At 40.3% G+C, this 21,770-nt stretch overlaps 1 protein-coding gene across 1 annotated transcript in view; it reads right to left on the reverse strand.

The window, feature by feature from the left end:
* Nucleotides 1–8,325: 8,325 nt before the first annotated feature.
* pcdh11 (protocadherin 11) overlaps nt 8,326–21,770 on the reverse strand; it is a 220,553-nt gene continuing 207,108 nt past the window's right edge. The window contains exon 7 of the mRNA XM_061787939.1: nt 8,326–12,523. Within this exon, the coding sequence (XP_061643923.1) occupies nt 12,063–12,523 (461 nt within the window). The 3' untranslated portion in view covers nt 8,326–12,062. The remainder of the gene's footprint in view (nt 12,524–21,770) is intronic.

Consider the following 21,770-nt stretch of genomic DNA (forward strand, 5'->3'; position numbering starts at 1 on the left):
TCTAACAGGGGTCTAACTACAGGGAAACAAGGCAGAGAAAAGGAAAACAAGGTACAGGTAAGCATTCGTAAAGCAGGTCGAACTTGTGGTGTAGGTATGAAGTGAGGATGTACGGTGAGCAATGCATAAAGATGGGATTCCTGTTTCAGTTCATTTAAACCCAAATATGCACCAATCTGTAGTTTAGTAGACTGCATGTTGGACTTACATTGTCCAACTTACATGTTGGACTTACATTGTCCATAATTTAGGCAGGCTGGTTGATCTCCCTATGCTTACCCTTTGATGATGAGCTTCTTCAGACTGGCTGGTAATTAATTTAGCATCCGTGTGAGATAAATTAGGGATCCTTGTTGCTGTCTGTCACAGCGGGGCAGAACAGTCCGGGATTGGGTGTTGCTGGGTGCCATTTGCTGCAGCAGGGCATATTCGCTACACAACTCACTTCACAACAAGGAGCAGTTTGGCAGATTGTGAATAATTTCTCAAAAACAAGGCTTCAGGTTGTTTACTGCCACAACCAGCTGAGGATTCCTGTCAAAGTAAACATAAAACAAAGAGAATTATACTTTGTGTATTTAAAACTACCACATAGCTTCTCCTCAAGTCAGTTTATCTTAATGCTAACCAACAAGGAAAAACACTATACACCGGTTAACAAAGAGCATCTATTGGCGGTGTTATAACCCTTTAAGCATTCGGTATTTGAACACAAAATGTGGAGCAAAACATGTACATAGACAATGTATACAATACTCACAGCAATATATTATTTATCCTTTGTGATAAATGACTTATATCACTGGATCTTACTGAGTCAGTTGTGAAACTCTTCTTCATGTGTTTCTCTGTCTGTATAATAGTGCGCACGCAACAGAAGGCGCTGCACAGTCCTCTGAACTGAAGCAAAACAATGTTGCAAAAACTGTTTAATTCTTTACATCCTATTTAATTATCTCATTATTTATATGTTTTTATAAACTATAATGTTATAAAGTGCTATTTTACTTAAAAAACACTATAAAAACTGCAGATGTTTTTTTGGGAGACTGGATCGCAGTAGTGGCATTTCAATTTATATCAATAAGGAAAGATGAGTTGCGATACGACTGTTACAAGTTACAAGTGTGGTAACAGAAGAAAATTAAACTCGGTTCTGAAGTCACCACTGTAGTTGGCTACCCACTGTGGAAGGACATTCATTGTAAAAACTGGAAAAACAAATGCAAGTGACTCTCTGTGGCTAGCCCTGATGGAAGGAGCTGAAAGTCACAATCACACAACTCACCAAAGCATAGAGGATTTCTGAATATACTGTATAAGGAATCTGGTCTTGGAGTGCTACCTCAGATAACTGCTGCAAATATTCACTGCTTTGTAAACAAACTATCAATATATAGACAAAAACACAATTGTCAAATGAGCTTATATAACTAAAAGCTCAATCTACAAGTTGTAGATTAAGCATACGTACAGTACCTGGTCACATGGCTGATTACTTGTCCCATTTCTTTTCAATAATATAGCCTCAATAAAACAACAAATAAAACCTCTAACCATGGAAATGGATTGCATATTCAGACCACAAACACAACACACAGGATGCGTCAACAGTATTGCTTTGTTTGATCTTCACGCTTTCAAAAGAGGAAGGAGAGGCATCTTGCCATTGCAGTAACTCTGACAATAAAGTCTGCAGAGGAAGAGCTTCAGGGACTTGCTACCTACCTTGATACTGCATAAAAGTGTGTGTGTGTGAAAAAAGAGGCTTGTCAGACAGTCACCGCTGTCTGATTTTGTCTGTAGAGATTGACGAAGTTTTCCGTCAAAACATTTGCCTGATGTTGTTCCCTTCTGCAAAAAGGGCTCAATATGACCTCACTTCCATTATCCATTCTAATCAATGCATCACTTTAAATGTAACTACTATTTATCCGGGCAGGACACCATCAGTGGATTGGGGAGAAAAAAAGTGGCTGTTGTTATTAATAAATTGAAATAATATATTTACTAATTAAGGTGACATAAAATATGCATGTTGTTGTTCTTTAATGAAATGCTACACATCAATAAAACAATTGCAGTACCACTTGAGGCTTTTATTTACCAAATGGTATTTGATTTCCTAGGCACCAGCCACACAGGAAGTAGTGTGAAGAGTTTATGTTAAGTAAACAGAAAGCCAAGTTAGTAAATTGGCTGAACAGACTAAAAGGTAACCTTCCTGTAATTCAAATTTATCACAAAATGGAAGCTAGAAAAATTGGCGCAGGTATTCAGTACAACACTTGATGCAGAATACCCCGTTAAGTTGGTTGATGTCCTCAAACTTTAGGTTTTAAATGTTGTGGTGTCATGATCTGTGTTTTGGTTGACTTTGTTTTGATTAGTTGGTCTCATGTTTTGTTGAGTTTCCTTGTTACACATTCACATCTTGTCCGCTCGTTTGCTTTGTCTCCACTTGTTCTCGTCAGCCCTCGACCTTGTGTCAACCAATCAGCTTCCTTCAGCCACTCGTGTCTGTCAGTTTACTTGTATTTAGTCCCCTGGTTTCTTTCAGGGCGGCATGGTGGGCGACTGGTTAGAGCGTCTGCCTCACAGTTCTGAGGACCGGGGTTCAATCCCCGGCCCCGCCTGTGTGGAGTTTGCATGTTCTCCCCGTGCCTGCGTGGGTTTTCTCCGGGCACTCCGGTTTCCTCCCACATCCCAAAAACATGCATGCTAGGTTAATTGACAACTCTAAATTGCCCGTAGGTGTGAATGTGAGTGCAAATGGTTGTTTGTTTGTATGTGCCCTGCGATTGGCTGGCAACCAGTGCAGGGTGTACCCCGCCGCCTGCCTGATGATAGCTGGGATAGGCTCCAGCACGCCCGCGACCCTAGTGAGGAGAAGCGGCTCAGAAAATCGATGGATGGATGGATGGGGTTTCTTTCAGTCCTTGCCGGATTATTGTCGTTTATAGTCTGTTACTGAAAATCATGTGTCTCACCTCATGTTTTGTTTTATGTTGTGATGAGTTTACTCCTCGTGTGTCTTTGTTACTTGGAAACTTGTTTTTTGAGGCTTTTTGTTCATTTAGTAATTAGTTTTCCATGGGCCTTGTTTGCCTCTTTTCTGTTTTTGATAATACTCCAAAAACTCCACCTTTTTGTTTTGTCACCAAAACCCCAAACCATGACGTGCACGGCATATGTTCAAATAAAGATGTATGCATTCATTTATATATTAATTAATTTTTTTACCTGTCCTACTGGGCTGCTTGCTCATGCACAATGGAGGAACTGTATACCTTTTTATGCTGGTTAGGGTTAGGTATAGCACACGATAGGATAGGACAGAACGGGGGCAGAAGAGTACAAGAGTAGTGAACCCGTCAGTGCAATTGGAGTGTGGTGGCAATGGTTATGTAATGCCTAAACACTTGTAGGAACTCCCAAGCACTGTTGCCCTACAGCCTGCCCCCTCAATCCACATCACATTGCTCCACAGAGTATGTTTTGTTAATTAGGGATTACCTTTAAATGAAAACTGTCATTTTTGGGTGGGAAAAGTTACCAACATTCCATTCATCCATTTTCTGTACCGCTTATCCTCACTAGGGTCGTGGGCTTGCTGGACCCTATCCCAGCTGACTCTGGGCAAGAATCAGCCAATTGCAGGGCACATATAAACAAACAACCATTCACACTCACATTCACACCTACGGGCAATTTAGAGTTGTCAATTAACCTACCATGCATGTTTTTGGGACGCAGGCATGCGGATAACATGCAAACTCCGCACAGGCGAGGCCAGATTTGAACCCGGGTCCTCAGAACTGTGAGGCAGATGTGCTAACCAGTCGGTCACCGTGCCACCGCCAACATTCCACTTAAAATGTCATAGTTATTTGTACTGATGCATTAGTGTAGGTGTAAAAAAAGGTTCTAATTAATGGGGGGAAAGAAAGACAAAAACTGATAAGTAGACTTTATTTGCTGGCATAGCTTTGATTCTCTAATGTCTCCGAGAACAAGGTCAATGCTCAGGAATGCCAATTATCCTAAAATATGACATGATAATTTGGGTTTCCTCTGATGGCAGTAAAAATCAAACCTCTAAGGTTTGACTCTCGAAGAGCAATCACCAGATTGTTGCAAATGTGCCCCAGTTCCACATTGATGCCAGAAGGAGAATATTTATCCTGTAGTGAGTTTCAAAAAGGTATAGTCTGGAACAGCCAGCTTTTGCTGCTTTTGGTTTGCCATTTCAAAACGGTGTGTTCTGTAAGGTCATGTTTAAAAAAAAAAAAAAAAAAGCATGTTTTGTAAGGGGCACGGTGGACGACAAGTTAGAGCGTCTGCCTCACAGTTCTGAGGTGTGGGGTTCAATCCCCAGCCCCGCCTGTGTGGAGTTTGCATGTTCTACCCGTGCCTGTGTGGATTTTCTCCGGGCACTCCGGTTTCCTCCCACATCCCAAAAACATGCATGGTAGGTTAATTGACAACTCTAAATTGCCCGTAGGTGTGAATGTGAGTGTGAATGGTTGTTTGTTTGTATGTGCCCTGCGATTGGCTGGCAACCAGTTCAGGGTGTACCCCGCCTCCTGCCCGGTGATACCTGGGATAGGCTCCAGCACTCCCGCGACCCTAGTGAGGAGAAGCGGCTCAGAAAATGGATGGATGGATGGATGTTTTGTAAGGTCATGTCTTCTAAAAAAAAAAGCTAAAAAAAAAAGAAGAAGAATCCTCCTCATCATCATCTGATGGTTGGATTATCAACTTGTGCTTTATATTTTCAACCTCCACTATGTATTTTATCCTGGCATAGAATAACGTAAAAAAGAAGTTTGGGATCAATATAACTAGTGCAACTCAACTCATGCTGTTCTGCTCATTCCTGGAGAATGAATGGAGAATCTCACATGCCTTTCAAACATTTTTGAGATTCATCACTTGCATTTGTGAGAGTTGGCCGATGCCTCCCAATACATGCAGACCCCGCCTGTATCAACTCATTTGGACAACTCGGCTCTTTTAGCCAAAATTGCAGGCACTGAGAACTTAGTCACATCAATCAACACGTTTTCTGTGAACGTCCCCTCAGTGGTTATGATTTTGTTTCTGAGATGATTTTGATGTTTCCTGGAATTTCACCCATATGATGACCTCATTTTATTGGGCAGGCTGAAGTATTTGATGGTGGTATTTGAAGATGTGCGTACACACAACTGTCCCTTGGATGTCGTTGGAATGTCTCTGAAGCAATTTTCTCAATGATGAATAATTCACCAGATATTATTGCAAAGGTCATCTTAGTAATTAGTACCCTGCTGTTGACTAAACAGCCTCAAGGTACCTGATGGCCAGTTTAATTACAATTGGAAATTAGCGTAATGTTTGACAAGCTCTATATGTTCTCCTGATACCTTAACAGATGACACCTTGAGAACAAAGTGGGCTTACAATAAGTTTGCTTGTTAGCAGATGGGAGTGGATGGGTGGGTGGTTGGTATGGGGAGCAGAAACAATCTGTTAGTAAGCTGGTACCCACGCAAAGTCCTTTCTGTCCAAATATGCAGTAATTGCTGTAAAATGCAGATTGCTCTTGTTGGGTATGCATGTGTTTTGACAGCGTCGACATCCTTGGCACTGGCACCGTCACATTATTAGTCAATTACTGTGGGGAACGAATGGAACAGGTCACAGACGGGTCTCTCTGGGAGATTGGGGACTGACCATATGCTCATTATATGGCACGTTGACACAGTCCAGTAAAGGCTTTGGCCTGTTACGAGGGAGATGTCTTGACTCTTGTTAGGCAACTGAATGGGGAAAGCTTGAAGTTCACTTGCTGAGAGCTGATATGAGCGCACAAAGGATACATATCCCTGAAACATTGTAGAGGCTAATAGGGAGGATGCTGTGGAGGTATAATCGGATCTCTTTAGGATGGATGCAGATAAAGGGGGTACAGCAAGCCCCAATTTCTGTTCTTTTAAGAAAAAAATTACATAAAATTGGCTTACCCTATAGTGCTAATTATTGGACTTCAGTTATCTCTGTGCTACATTATGCTTACTCACACTTGAAAATGGTAGTGGACATTTTGAGAGGTGAAATGATGTTCAACTTCCATCCAACCTTTCATTTGTATTGGGTGAGAAGATGAGAATGCCAGCATCAGATAGGCCCCTCTTTGTTCATTTGGGGAGACTCTTGGGCCAGTAACATTGGCGTACCATTCGTCTCTGTTTTTGCTCAAGTGTATACTATATACTGTAAGAACAGAGGATCATGCCGACTTCATAAGCAGGGTCTCTTGTGACGCTAAGGTTGTGGGGTGTACTAAGGATTGACAGGGAATGGAGGACAAAGAAAGCAGGAATAATCTAGTCTTAAACTTTAAAAGGATCTGGGCCACACTTAAGCCCATTTCTATTCTGGGGGAGGACAATGAGATTGTTCAGTACTTGGGAATACGGTAACTTGAACAATAGACTGCAGCATCAATATGGAGGCAGCGGGGGGAAGGGAGGGAAGGGAAGGGAAGGGAAGGGAAGGGAAGGGAAGGGAAGGGAAGGGAAGGGAAGGGAAGGGAAGGGAAGGGAAGGGAAGGGAAGGGAAGGGAAGGGAAGGGAAGGGAAGGGAAGGGAAGGGAAGGGAGGAAGAAGAAGAAGAAGAAGAAGAAGAAGAAGAAGAAAAGTTATTTTTCTCCGCTGAATCACCGCTGATAGTCCACTTCATGTCCGTACAAGACACACCAATGATTCAGTCAGAGCAAGCTGTAAGCAAGCAGTGTCTTGGTTTACTCCCTCCCCTTTTGATTACAAATATGTAAAAGAAAGCATGGGTGCTCGTGAGTTGGTCCCTAAAATAAACTCTAGGTCAATAATATGGAACTGGTTTGGGTTTTCCCAAAGCGACAAAACGCAGTGGTTATTTTCAAAGTTTGCAATAAAACCTTGAAACAAACGACTTTGACACCGACATTTGTTAAGGGAACTCTGTACGACAAAACACTGATGTTGTAGTGATACACTCGCCTGACTTTGGTGCAGGCAGCGTGGGTTCAGTTCCCACTCAGTGACGGTGTGGATGTGAGTGCGAATGGTTGTCCATGTCTATATGTGCCCTGCGACTGACTGGCAACAAGGTCAGGGTGTAGTCCTCCTTTTACCTGAAGTCAGCTGATATAGGCTCCAGCGCCCCGCGACCCTAACCAGGATAAGCGGTGTTGAAAATGGATGGATGGAAGGATGACAAAACAAGTGCTGGAAAGACATAACCCATGCAGTTACATTTTATCTTGCAAAGGTTATGATCCCAATCCAAACTCTCAAAAATGAGGGGTTCAAAAGACAACTTCACATAGTTGATCCTCATTACAAGCATAGAGAATAGATAGCAGAGATATACTGCATATAGATGTGTATGTGCAAAGTTAAAGAAGCCCAGACTGCTTTAAAGAGTGTTGGATAGGAAAACAAACCGTTTTGGACTATTATTTTAAATTGGCAAATTGGTTTGTTTTTCCAGTAAATAACTTGAAAAATAGTAAGAATACTGAAAAAAAATTGTGATAAAATCGTGATTTAAAAAAAAATTTTTTTATATGGTGGTAGTACACTAGTGCAATTGTTTTTCAATGCATTTATGTCAATCAGAATGTTTGTGGTAATGCTTAAATTAAGTAAACATAGTTATATACATAGGTATTGCATATGGTTGTGTTGGTGAAAGAGTGCCCCTGCTACCCGCAGGGGGCCTGCCACCCCCTTGATCCCTGCTGACATTTTTTTTTTCATTACTCTATTTTATTTTTTTTCCCCCCATGCTGGGATCCCTGATTTATACTGAAGTGTGTGCATTCGATTTCTTGGTGGACCTTAATCAGATTTCATCTTTGCGGCATATTAAAAGTAAGGTACAGTATAGACTTATAGATTTCTGCATAATTAATGTGATAGAATATGATAATTAACTTGCATTTCTTTAATTGCCTGGTATTTTTTAAAGGTTTTTAATAGCTCTTTCCTGGAAAGATGTGAAGTAGTACTTATCAGAGCTATGATTTACTAATGTTTTTTTGTTTTATGTTTGGAAGTTTTTCAATAAACTGACAGTCACTTCTAGCACTAACTTAACAAATAACTGTGCTTTAATGATACTTACCTATATAGCATTTAAATAATGGCCAAAGCTTGACTCTGGAAACGGATTCATTATACTCTCATTTATCAATATTCATTAATTCAAAAACCAAACAAGTTGCAGTAGCAGCCTCTTGAATGTGGTTGAGTCCACTGTTTTGGCAAAATGACAAGCATGACCTGTGTATACTTTGGAGACTCAATATTTAATGACGCAATTAAAATTCAAACACCAAGAAAAAACATTTCACTATATTGAAGTTCATTTTTATAATTTTAAAAGGTATATCTTACAAATGCATAACAACACAGACTGTATAGATTTAAATGACCAATACAGATTTGCTGGCAAGCACTGAAGCCTTCTCAAAGCAAACTTGACTTCATTCACTGGTAACTAATTTACAAGCATATACTGTACTTATCATATTCTGATATACAGTAGGCTTTGTACAAGATACATATGTGTAATACTAAATATTGTGGCAATAAGGTGTATGCTAATTTACCCACACAGGTACTCACACACATGCGTGCAAGCACGCACGTAGACCCACGTACAGACACCCAACAATAGTATGCATATCGATTTACATAGCAACAGAGATTGTCATCTCATCTTTTCTTATATTTTCCCTTTTCCCCATGTTCCCATTTCCACATTGCAGTGACTTTCCTGTAGCTTTCATACTTACTGTTAGTGTATCCATTTGTAATATTGTTCTTAGGGGTGCTATGTACAGTGTGATTTCAGTTGTACCTAAGGATAACCGTATATATTTGTGTACTTGTAAGCCCAAGTGGTATGCAAAAATTACAACATTTAAGTGTGTGTTCTCCATTTAACATTGGTTTAGTTCCATGAGACAAACAGGTACAAACAGGTAGATACTGAATCTAATGATGGGCGCATCAACAACACAGTCAAGAGCTAAAATGCCTTGTTGGAGTCCAAAAAGTTCATGCAAATTATGTCACAGGTTGAGGGTGAAACACATTTGTCTGAAAACTAAAGGCAATATTATCTTTTATGTTGTGTATCTTGGCTGTTTGGATGATGAACATGGAAAAAGAGAAACAGGGGAAAAAATACGCTGAATCATGCAGAGTCTGTGATTGCTGACGATTTCAAGTATATACTTGAGGTGATATGAAAAGAACAAAATGTAAGTTCTTACAGTAGATTTGCTTTGCTTTGTTGAGAGAAAAAAATGGGGCAGATGTACAACAACAACAAAAATGGTCTTACAATCCAAAGCGATACCCTACCAATGTATTTAATGTAGTGTAATGTAGCTGCTGCAACTTGACAGCATATTATTATGTAGTCAAGATAACACAGTGAAGATAACAGCTATGACGTTATACTTGTATATTGTGCATATTGTACACATGTGATTGGATAAAATATTTTTGTCATGAACATTGCTTATGACATTGTGACAGCATTTTATTCCATGTATATTTTTTCCCTCTGTGATAAGAGCAAGGGCACAATTAGCGGTGACACTTTCAAATAGTCCAACAACAATAATGCATACCCTTTTTATTCCACCAAAATGTTGAAAAAAAAAATATTTGTGTCTAATATGTTCTCTCTGAATCCTGACAATCTCTAAACATAGACTGAAATGGTTCTATTGTGTTTTTACGAGCAATTTCACTCCTTTTGATTGAATTTGTTGATGCCATTTTCATATATTTATGTTTATTGAGATGGAGGAAAGAAAACCACATAATCTCAAAAAGGGAGTGCCTTTTCATCAACTGTTGTTTGGAGAAAGATTGATTAGAAATGCTGTCTAATTTATTTTTTAATTGCATTTATTTTCGTAATTACCTCAAGTAAAATCGAACTGACTCATTTCCTTGTCCATGACACAGGGTCATGTTAGGTGATCATTTGTTTGAATCTCTGATAAAGGATCAGATCCCTGACCCCAGAGGATCTTAAAGAATAGCTGCAATAGCAGCCTGCATGCAAACAATTTGCCTTGAACCCTCTTTCAAGAATGCCACGCGACATTATAGATGCAGGGCTGCTCCCAATTTGCAAAATGGTGCAGGGAAATGAATCATATATACTTGGCGATTTAGACACCTGGCTTGGGTGTTAGCAGGAAACAGAGATACTTAATGTTGTTGCAATAGATTTTTCTGCACCCAATCTGTTCCAGCACAGTTACTTTGGAACAGTTATCATCATCACTACAGTTTACAGACGTGATTCAGAGTGTTTTGCATTGTCTTAACCATCACTGCCAAGTGTGTATCTTGTTATTATTTCATTCTTTTCAATATATATATATATTTTATGGTAATGTCATGGTATACATGGCTGCAAAAAACAAACAAACAGCTCAATAAATAAAAATGCAAATGTTGCACTGCCAACTATTATTCCAACTTGAACAGAAATTAATAATCGCATGTATTTAAACACAGCTGTATGGAGACATATATTGGTAATTAGTAGCAAGCTATTGGAAGTTAGCAATGACACTGAATGAGTGGGAGCATCTTAAGCTCATCTTTTCAGGTCTTATCAGTTTGTCATTGCTGGTGCAAATGCAAAGAACATTCCCCAGTTAGCTCAAAGAACAATTGTATAGACCTCTGAACCACAATTAAGGTAGCTACCAACATCACACATTAAAGTAATCAGTCGGAGAATTTCATAATTGTTTTGATGGCTTGTTATTACAGTATATGGAGGATTCTGAGCAGCAAAATATAACCAACAGAAACAAAAGGAATATGGGGGGAAAAGGCTAGTGTTTCCAAAACGAATCTGCCTGTACCTTTCAAGGCGAGATAACGAGACGACTTTTAGCAGCGTCACTTTCTTAATGGAGCTGGCAGAGATGGAGCATACACCAATATGGGAAACATCTTGGGTATGTTTGTGCTAGTGTTCGTGGTTTTAATGGTCCTTGGTGAAAATAATGCAAAAATGATTACCAGTGCTGTCTACCATTGGCCTAGTTATGCTTTTGATTTTTTTTCCTTTTCTAAATCTTTTCACGCCCCCCCCCCCCCCGACCAAAATAGACTTGTGAAACATGTTCAGGCAAGACATACAAAAAAATCTTCCACCACCAAAGGAGTTTGTGCTGCATATTATACAGAGCAATATTTCACTTAATCTCAAATAGAAACACCACCCAGGGCCCCTAATTAGCATTTAGCCCAAATTAGCTTACTCAACACACTGAACATACTATATTTGCATTTGTTTCTGCATGAGTAAATGGTCTTTTAGGACACAGTTGCTCTAAGCTGGGCACAAGGAGAAGTATAGTACATTGTCCCATTCTACTACTAAGCGCACATCACTATAGTCAAAGCAAAAGTCACTGATTTTCTTTTCTGTGAGGAAACTACTTTGGGACTACGTTTACTACCTTGGCCAAGACGGTTGGCAATGCATTGCTGTTTCTTCATTTGTTTGCAGTATTTTCCCCAAACCTGTGAGGCACGGGCCAAGAAATGACCGATTTAATTTTGAGTTGATCCAGATAGAGGTGTGAGTCCTCCGCTTTTTTAAAACATCTTAACTTTCAAAATCCTGGCAGAAACAAGAGTTGGGTATCTATGAAGGTTTGTTGCTGATCCAAATAAGGACTGTAATAGGCCTTGGAGGAGTTATTCGTGCTTATCAGGGCCAGCTATTCATGTGTCCGTGACAATAGATGAGAAACATTTCATTGAAAAAGCGTGAGCCTTCAGACTGACCCCATATTATTATTATTATGATACAATTGTTTCAAAGTCTTATGAGCATGATGAAATCCATTTGTTAGATGTGTCCATTACTAAAACTGAGCTGGTCATAACTACTCAAATGATCCACACTTTCACACATATGCATTGATATTAATAATGAAGTCATTGAAAAAAGCTGGATGAAGTCACATGTACAGCATGGTCTTACAGCTGGTGCTCATGTAGGAAGGAGCTGCTACCCCCGCCGGTCGCTGTCTGCTTTCCAGGAGATGAGAAGCTCGCCAGGGGGATGACCTTGACGGTGTCCTCCTTCTTACTGCAGTGTCTATCCAAAGTGTTGTAGAACTGCAGCCGGGGAAGCCCTTTGTCCAGCTCGTCTTTTTTAGGCACAGACCTTCCCAGCGTGTGCCGGCCATCCATAGTACCCAGGCTGACTATGTTAACCTTGACTCCCCGGGCACAGCTCTGCTGGAAGCCAAAGGAGGGGAGCGTACCGGAAATTGCAGCAGAGGTAGGGGTGGAGGCGGGGCTTCCGCTGGCCGGACTCTGAAACTGGGTCAGGGTTGGTGGCATCCAGCAGGTGTCGGAGTGGCCTAATATCAGACACTCTTGGGTACAGGTCTCGGACGCCTCAGCCAAAGCTTTCTGGAGGTTCACCTCAATGGCTGGAGATAAAAAGAACATAAAACCAACAGGTGAGAACACTTAGAAAACATGTGGCGATTTCCAGAACTCATGAATTAAAATGCAAGTGGAGCAAAGTTATTGTCTTATCAGTGTTTGACCCACTAAGTGTCAGCCTTTGACAAATTGAAAGTTAGTGATAAATGTTTCATTTCATCTTGTAATGAGGAAAACAGTGGAGCATTTAATTTCCATTGGTATTCCCAGGACACTGTCTGTTTACCTACAATATGCAACAAATTCCCTGTAGCTTAATTAGACTGTAAAAAAAGTCTTGCTGTTTCAATCACAGATTGGCTTTTCTGTATTAAATATTTAATGAATGTTCACACAAACACTGTTTATTTTATTCACTGTCAGTGTGACACGCCCCAAAACACAATTCTCATTTTTCAGAACCCCGAATAAATCTGATCAAATGGAATTATTAAAAATGAAAAAGTCAACACTTAATTCCAATGACCAGGCTGCATGTATGGAGAAGAAGAAGAAGACTGAATGAGGAGACAAATCAGCAAGGCCATAAGCTCCAAAGCAATCTTATCTCATTATCCCTGTGCTGGCATCACATGTGGAATGAGTCTGAAGTGAGGCTTCAGCATTGAGCCTCAGCAATAAAGTCTGTCAAGCCAGATAATTAGAATGTAAAACAGTGTGCACCAAGGCAACGAGGAGCCCAGCAGTGTTCTGTTTCCTCGGCCATGCAAGGGACGACGTTTGAACATCATGTCACTCCTCCAGGCCACTGCTTCAAGCTGTCACCCAGAAATTATTTAGTATATTTGCATAAGTAAATTCTAACTTACTTCTTACTTACTTACTATTCTTACTATAAATAATAAAATGTTTTTTTTTAGACCTTGGCATGACTTCTCGCTTTATGCAGAAAAAGTTGCACAGATCCAGTATGAAGACATTTGCCACCACATGTATGGTTTGATGGAATTAGATAAAAGCTTATCTATATCTTAAAATGAATTAGTTGGTAAATAGTGAATATAATCAGTAACACTTATTGGACACTCATTACACTCCAGCACAATGTAGAGAAGTGGCTCCCATATTTTGGTTTGGAAATTAATACAGTACAGTTATACAGTGTGTTACAAACCACAATAACACAATACATAATGTTAAATTAATAACTCCCTACAGTGTCACTTAAAAGTCAGCATTTTCATGTATGTATGTATGCTATAGCTCATTTTCTGGCTGGTGAGTGTATTCAGCATGCCCAAAGTGGAGTCAGATCCGTCCCTTCCATATTGAATTAGAGTCTGGGACCAAGAGTATATAAATCCTTTGGGTGGTATAAAAATGTCACCTTTCAGAGGGTCACTAACTTCATTAAGGCAAAAATGGGTCCCATGTTGTCATTCTCTGAGCTACAACAATGAAGCCAGAGCCAAGTCTCCGACTCAATGCCTCTCCTTGTGTTTTAACGAGGTAATGCTATTAACATAAAAGTCTCATTTGACAGGCAAGCGGGGACACAAATGTAAAGCAAACCAGAAGCCCACAGTGATGTTACTGTCCTTAACTTTTTTTTTTTTTTTTGAGCCAAAGGTGAGGCCTCAACTACAAAGATAATATATGGCTTCATGCAGCTTGAACCTGCTACAGCCTGCATATTTTGAATGCAGTCTCTCCACAAGACATGGGACTGCACTTTTTCCTATTCCATTGGGACAGTTTGGATGGGCAAGTGGGAGTGTGGCGTGAGCAATTTTATTGGCATCTCTGCTGCTTTTGTCAGTCAAAAGAATGATGCTGCCTCCAGATAATGCCTCCATCTTTTGTATTCAGGGGAAACAGCCGTACCCTGTGGGGCCTTCTACACATCTTCGAATGCCCCATCTTCTGACGCTGTAAATGTTCTTTTCTGTATTTCTTTCAAGGAAAAGGCGAATGGCAGACAAGTTGGGATCATAGGAAACAACAGGGTGTAATCGAAAGCGAAGTGTAGATCAGACCTACTCTTCTCATTTTAAGTTGTTTGAAACAAAGTGATTCTCCAAAACTCCGCCACCCATTTAGTAAACTCTGTGAAGTCAATTAAACATCTAATGCAAGTTTGGCCCCACAAAGATAAAGTGATGAGTCAGTTCACAATCTGATTCCAAACAGCCTGCAGGCAAAATTAGTGGCTCAGTCATAATTAGCCTCGCTTATTTCAACACATCGATTGCACACTTTATCTGGTATCCAACAGAAAAAGCTTGTGTGACATCATTGCATTCGTTAGCCACGCAAATATCAAATACGGTGACATCCACCTTCAGCTATAACCTTCCATTTGTGTGCTCAAGCTAAACACAGAATGTGATTTGAGTATGTTGGCAGTCCAACATGTAGTAAAACTACTATACAGTAACTAAGGCACAATACATCACATTTACTTCTCTGTAATGACCATTCAAAAGTATTTCATTTAAACATATAAGGTGGTTGAATAAGACAAATTGCATTTCCATGATAGTTTGCATTCTGATCCTGGATAAATAAAGAAAATGTTTTGAAGCTTATTTTCTCATTTTTAAATATTTCTAAGGCCTTCATTTGTCACATATAATACAGTCTCCACTAAATGCTGAATAAAACCCTCTCCTGTTCAGTGTATTTTGGATTCAAGGTAATGTTTGATTTAATGTACCATAGTGGTGGGAAATAGTGCGCAGCTCAGCTTTGCGACGTAAGTGCCACCTTACACAACGGACATGCTGTATGTTCATCTGTTTCATGTTTTGCCTTTTTTCTTATACTTCTGATTTTAAAAGTCCTACCCTTTCTAATAGAGTACTGTACAATGCACTTACACACAACACAATATTTAACATGATGCTGAATGATATTTACTGACAGAGCTGCTTACATGCTGATGAGCTTCACATTGTCTGTACACATCTGATTCACTTCATTATATCGGTGTTCACAAACTCATTATTGCTAATTAAAAGGATAATTGCATGCATCTAGGACATTAGAGGCGGCACGGAGGTTGACTAGTTAGCACATCTGTCTCACAGTTCTGTGGACCGGGGTTCAAATCGCGGCCCCGCCTGTGTGGAGTTTGCATGTTCTCCCCGTGCCTGCGTGGGTTTTCTCCGGACACTCTGGTTTCCTCCCACATGCCAAAAAACATGCGTGGTAGGTTGATTGAAGACTCTAAATTGCCCGTAGGTGTGAATGTGTGCGCGAATGGTTGTTTATGTGCCCTGCTATTGGCTGGCGACCAGTTCAGGGTGGACCCCGCCTCTCGCCCGAAGATAGCTGGGATAGGCTCCAGCACGCCCGCAACCCTTGTGAGGATAAAGCGGTACAGAAAATGGATGGATGGATAGGACATTAGACTGGAACTGGCATGTACTGCCATGCATTACCTGTTTTTGGAGCCTGGATGCCGCTTTGCGCCCTCTCGTCCCCTCTCTCTCCCTTCCCCTCTCTTTCAGCACCTTTCCCCAAGCCACGCACCTGTCTACAATCAGCCCTCATCACCACCTTCATATAAACCTGCCTGTTCCCGGAAATCCTCGCCATGTATTGGAGGTTATTCCAGCGGTATCATGGCCCACTTCCCTCACGTAAACCACACTGTTCCTTCTTTCCCTTTTTGACTCCTGTGTCTCTCCTCGTTTCCAGTATTCCCCCATGTTCCTGATCCAAGTCATTCCTGCCGCCAGGCCAGCCGCCTGTCCGCTCCACTGCCTTCCACCTGTCCACGCCACTGCCTGCCAACGCACCCAGGACCACCTCCATTACCTTTCTAAATAAACTGTTCATCACAATCTATCTGCCTCCACCCGCTCTTGGGTCCAGCTCCTCTCCATACGTGACAGGAACCAGCCATCAGGAAGGTGGACCTGACCGCATCCTCTACAGTGGTAACTGGAGCAATCCTCATCATATTTTACACAACGCTTAAAACTGTTGAGTTGTGATGTCACAATTTTTTCCACCTCCTCCATCCGCGCATGCAGGATTATGCTCGTATGTTGAATGTTAATATTTGCTTCTGATTGTCTCGGGTACACTGGATAGGGAAATCAAAGTGTCAAGTTCATCCATCCATCCATCCATTTTCTGAGCCGCTTCTCCTCACTTGGGTCGCGGGCGTGCTGGAGCCTATCCCAGCTGTCATCGGGCAGGAGGCGGGGTACACCCTGAACTGGTTGCCAGCCAATCGCAGGGCACATAGGAACAAACAACCATTCGCTCCCACAGTCATGCCTACGGTCAATTTAGAGTCTCCAATTAATGCTTGTTTTTGGGATGTGGGAGGAAACCGGAGTGCCCGGAGAAAACCCACGCAGGCACGGGGAGAACATGCAAACTCCACACAGGTGGGTCCGGGGATTGAACCCGGGTCCTCAGAACTGTGAGGCTGACGCTCTAACCAGTCGGCCACCGTGCCGCCGTGTCAAGTTCAATCCCAGGATAACAGGAGAGCCTCCACTACATGCTGCCAGCACATGAAACTAGCTGTTTTGTTTAACTCGGCCAGCAACGTTTTGATTCAGAGGCTGTCACCGAGCAGCATGGTTGTTTTCTTCACAGCCAAGACTTTCAAACATGAAGAAGTGTGTTTGTTGACATATAATGTTTGTTAAAGTGCAAAAATACAACTAAGCCAAAGAAAAGTTACTGTCTGTAAGCATCTCTCAATGATGTGCTATTTCTGGATCAGCCACTTTAACTGCACTCAGAAACTATTACTATTACATTAAAACAAACCAGCAAATATTCTTAATTCATCTGTTTTATGGATGTCTCCACTCATACAGAAATATTTTATCCTGCCACTAGAATGTAAAAATGTCCATCCATACTAATTGTGTCAACAACAATTTGTACACTTTGGTGCATGTGAAAGGAACAGTTGGTGCTACAGCCCCTAACTGTAAGGCTGCTTTATGTCATCAGAGGCCTTTCAGAAAAAACATGGGAGTCCTACATTTATAGCACAAACACGATCAATATCTGCTCATGTAAGGAAATAGACACAAAGTCGAAAAGCCCCTCGATAGATAGATAGATAGATAGATCGATCGATCGATAGATAGAGTCTTCAGTTAACCTACCGTGCATGTTTTTGGGATGTGGAAGGAAACCGGAGTACCTGGAAAAAAAACCACGCAGGAACGGGGAGAACATGCAAATTCCACACAGGCGAGGCCGGATTTGAACCTGGGTCCTCAGAACTGTAAGGCAGATGTGCTAACAAGTCGCGCACCGTGCCGCTAAGGACCCCCTCATAATTGTAACACCTATTAAACATAATAACACATCTCTTTCTGAGGAAAAAACTGGTCCAATAAGTAAAATTATACCCAGAATAATATAATTAATAATATGTTTCTATTTTCCCCTTTGTTTTATTGCAAAGCAATACAAGTAAATCAGGAAAATCTTTATATTTAATTACCATAATCAATTTTACCTGGTTCTCTTACATGAAACGAGGAATCTAGGAAATTTCACCGACACTGTCGAGTATGCAGGTATTTATTTCACAGTCACACTGGATAAACATTTGCCTAAAAAGTTACTGAATCTATTTCCAGCCACCGAATCGTTTTGGATCGTATCATTCTAAATTAACTAATATCGTCCTTGCATCGAATCAGCAGCCAAGAGTCGTGATAGGAATTGAAACGACGCCAAAGCAAATCATTACACCCCTACTAATTTAAACAGGTTTCCCTTTAATTTATCACCCATCTTTAGTGTGTATTCCATATTTATACACACTAGACACACACAAGCACACTTTCACACTCCAATATAATCCACTGCAAGAGTAATATCTAATCACTATAATTGTAAAACATACTGACTCGGAATCTGTGACCTCAGGAATAAGTCTCAGTATCCATGGAGTCTTGAAAATTAAACTTTTCTCTGCACGTAAGGCTTAAAAGGCTTTTGAGTTTTGATTTGCCTTTATCAGGAGATGGTTCAGCATAATCCCTTGTGAAGGCAATAAGAGCTGTAACGTTCGCTGGTGACAAGGGCGTGGAGGAGGAAGTAAATAATACATTGGAGGAATGGAAAAAAATGTAAAGCTCTTTGAAAAGCAAAGATTGATGATGGGCACAGAGGTCAGGGGTGTCGTATTGAAGGGTGACGTATCTTCAAGACAACATGTTGGATCAGACATTTTGTCAAAGCCTACTGGAGAAAATTGTACTTGTGTGTATTTAAACAAAAGTAACATTTGCATGCAACCCTCATTTAGCCTCCATTTTTGCATGGACGCACATTTGTAAATGTGTCAGATTAGTTAGAACAATGGTCCAGCAAATTTTGATAATGAAAAGTAATTTTTTGGACATACATAATACAACCCCAATTCCAATGAAGTTGGGACGTTGTGTTAAACATAAATAAAAACAGAATATAATGATTTGCAAATCATTATTCAACTTATATTTAATTGAATACACTACAAAGACTTTATATTTAATGTTTAAACTGATAAACTTTATTGTTTTTAGCAAATAATCATTAACTTAGATTTTCATGGCTGCAACACGTTTCAAAAAAGCTGGGACAGGTGGCAAAAAAGGTGAGCAGGCTAATTGGGAACAGGTGGGTGCCATGATTGGGTATAAAAGGAGCTTCCCTGAATTGCTCAGCTATTCACAAGCAACGATGGGCCAGCTGTCCCAGCTTTTTTGGAACAGCCATAAAATTCTAAGTTAATGATCATTTGCTAAAAACAATAAAGTTTATCAGTTTGAACATTAAATATCTTGTCTTTGTCGTGCATTCAATAAAATATAGGTTGAACATGATTTGCAAATCATTGTATTCTGTTTTTATTTATGTTTAACACAACGTCCAAACTTCATTGGAATTGGGGTTGTATATAAGATGTAAGAAATGGCAATGCCCGCCTCTTTGCTTCAAGCAAATAGAGGCAGGTCTAATGAGACAATGTGACGCAGATAAGAGGGACGTGAGGTCTTCCATATATACTCTAGACTAATTACTTCAGATGCATTTACTGAGACGCCGCTGACAACAACGAGTCTCCGAGCCACATACGTATTTATCAGCACTCGCAGGATCTTCACACTTCCCCTCCTGTAATCCATCTGCACTTGTCCACTCTCCGGCTTCTTCTTTTCTTTTTTTTTTTTTTTTTTTTACTTCTAGCAGTTTGACGCATTGTAACTGAAAGTAATTGCTGGCAGAAAACAACATCTAATGATTAGTTTATCTGTACGTCTCAGCAAGAGTGAAAAGCCACAATAGACAGGTACTTTGGACAAAAGGGGAAGTCCTTTTTTTTTTTTTTTTTTTTTTTTGCTCCTGACACACAATTTCAGACAACAAAGAATATTATTGACTTGGCCAAGATTAGAACACAAAAACAAATAATGAAGCACCAGGAGAGGACAACGCGCACAAAGGCGAAAAGAACAACCTAGGCAAAAACACTGGCTGCGTCTTTCTTTTTGTTGTCATTGATTAAAAGTGGGTTGAAGTGTCCCTTTGTCCACCAAGGATATGAAACAATGTACACATGTGATTTAATGTACATTTCTTTGACTTTAATTTGCTGTCAATGTATCTTGGCAGAAATTCCACCTTTCCAAATTCCAAATACTTGTAGTACCGCAAATGATATAAAAATGAGAAGAGACCATATAACATTATGAAGTCCTTTTATGCGGATATTTTTTCAATTTAAGTTATGCCATTTTGAACAGGAACAAAGCACTTTAATTACCATCATATACTTTCTAAATATCCATCCATTTTCTACACCGCTTATCCTCACTAGGGTCGCAGGTATGCTGGAGCCTATCCAAGCTAACGAGGCCGGGTAGACCCTGAACTGTTTGCCAGCCAATCGCAGACTTTCTAAATACTGACGTATTAACCATTTTAGAAACATCAACAATGATTATGTTAATTGACAATGACTTGAATTTAGGGCAGCAGTGCCATAAGCCTAATATTGCGTGGTAGTGTAATAAAACCATTGAGCCCTGTATATCTGAACACAATGGTGTGGGCGCCCACTATACCATTGCCGGAAAGGTAAGAAGCCTGAGAGATGTTTTTTTTTTTTTTTTCTCGACACTTGACTTTGCCCATGTGACATTGCTTGATTGCACCTCCTTCATTAAATAGCTGGACTACTATTTGGTAACCCCCACGCACCTCTTTTAACCACCCACCCAGCCATGAAAATGGTGCTGTCGTCAATATCAGTACAATCAGGGCCGGCCAAATATGCAGCATGGGCCAGATAGATGAAAGGTGCTAACACCATAACAATCTGCAATCAGTGCTCATCACCACAATGATACACAGAGGAGGTGTGCGAGGCACAGAGATTCTGAGGGCGGTAAAATGTGAAGATGTGCAAACACAAACAAACCACACATTTTTATACTTTAAAGTCTAACACAAGGACAGTCATTCATTCCTGCTGCTTATGAATCGTGTACAGCCACTGAACATTGTAGAAGTAGTGGAGGTGGCCTGCCACTGACAAGATAGTAATACATAAATGCATACGGTAGGTGCAGGTTGAGAGAAATGTGAATCTTGCTTAAAATTCATTGCACATGGATGAATATCTAAAAGTGCCTACACTACCACCCGTCTGTAATGCAACATTTTAAATCAAAAAGTTTGAAAAAAGAATCAAATCTTTCATTCAATTTCAACATTTCAGATGGCCGAAGATCTGGAAAACAGTGATTAGTCCCTGCAAATAAATTGCTGCCTCAATAAAATCAAACCAAAATGACAGATTTGAACTTGAACTTGTGTTCAGTCAAAGCTGTAAGATACAGTATGAATGGGGTTGTTGCTTTAACACAGGGAAATACAATCAAGATCAAGAACAAGAAATGGAAATAGATAACACACTTTGTCAATTTGCACTGTACATTGCTGTCGAAAAATGTAAATGTATTTAATAAAAATCTTTGCTTTCCTTTTAAGAACAAACAACTAGACCAAAAAATTACCAAGTTAAAGGCAGATTTCAAGCACATCATCAATTATTAAAACCTGTTGCATCCCAGGCCACAACAACAAAACAGCCAGTGTAAATGAAACCCTTGTTCACATGATGGAATAGACAAGTACCAGGCAGACCTACAGTACATCCTGTGTCATGTCACAAGCAAATTCATTGCACTGACCTATTGCCCCCAATTATTATGGAAAACAAGAATGAATCAAATTAACATTGAAGAGATCTTC

This window comes from Phyllopteryx taeniolatus, chromosome 10 (assembly GCF_024500385.1).
Source record: "Phyllopteryx taeniolatus isolate TA_2022b chromosome 10, UOR_Ptae_1.2, whole genome shotgun sequence".
Taxonomy (NCBI): domain Eukaryota; kingdom Metazoa; phylum Chordata; class Actinopteri; order Syngnathiformes; family Syngnathidae; genus Phyllopteryx; species Phyllopteryx taeniolatus.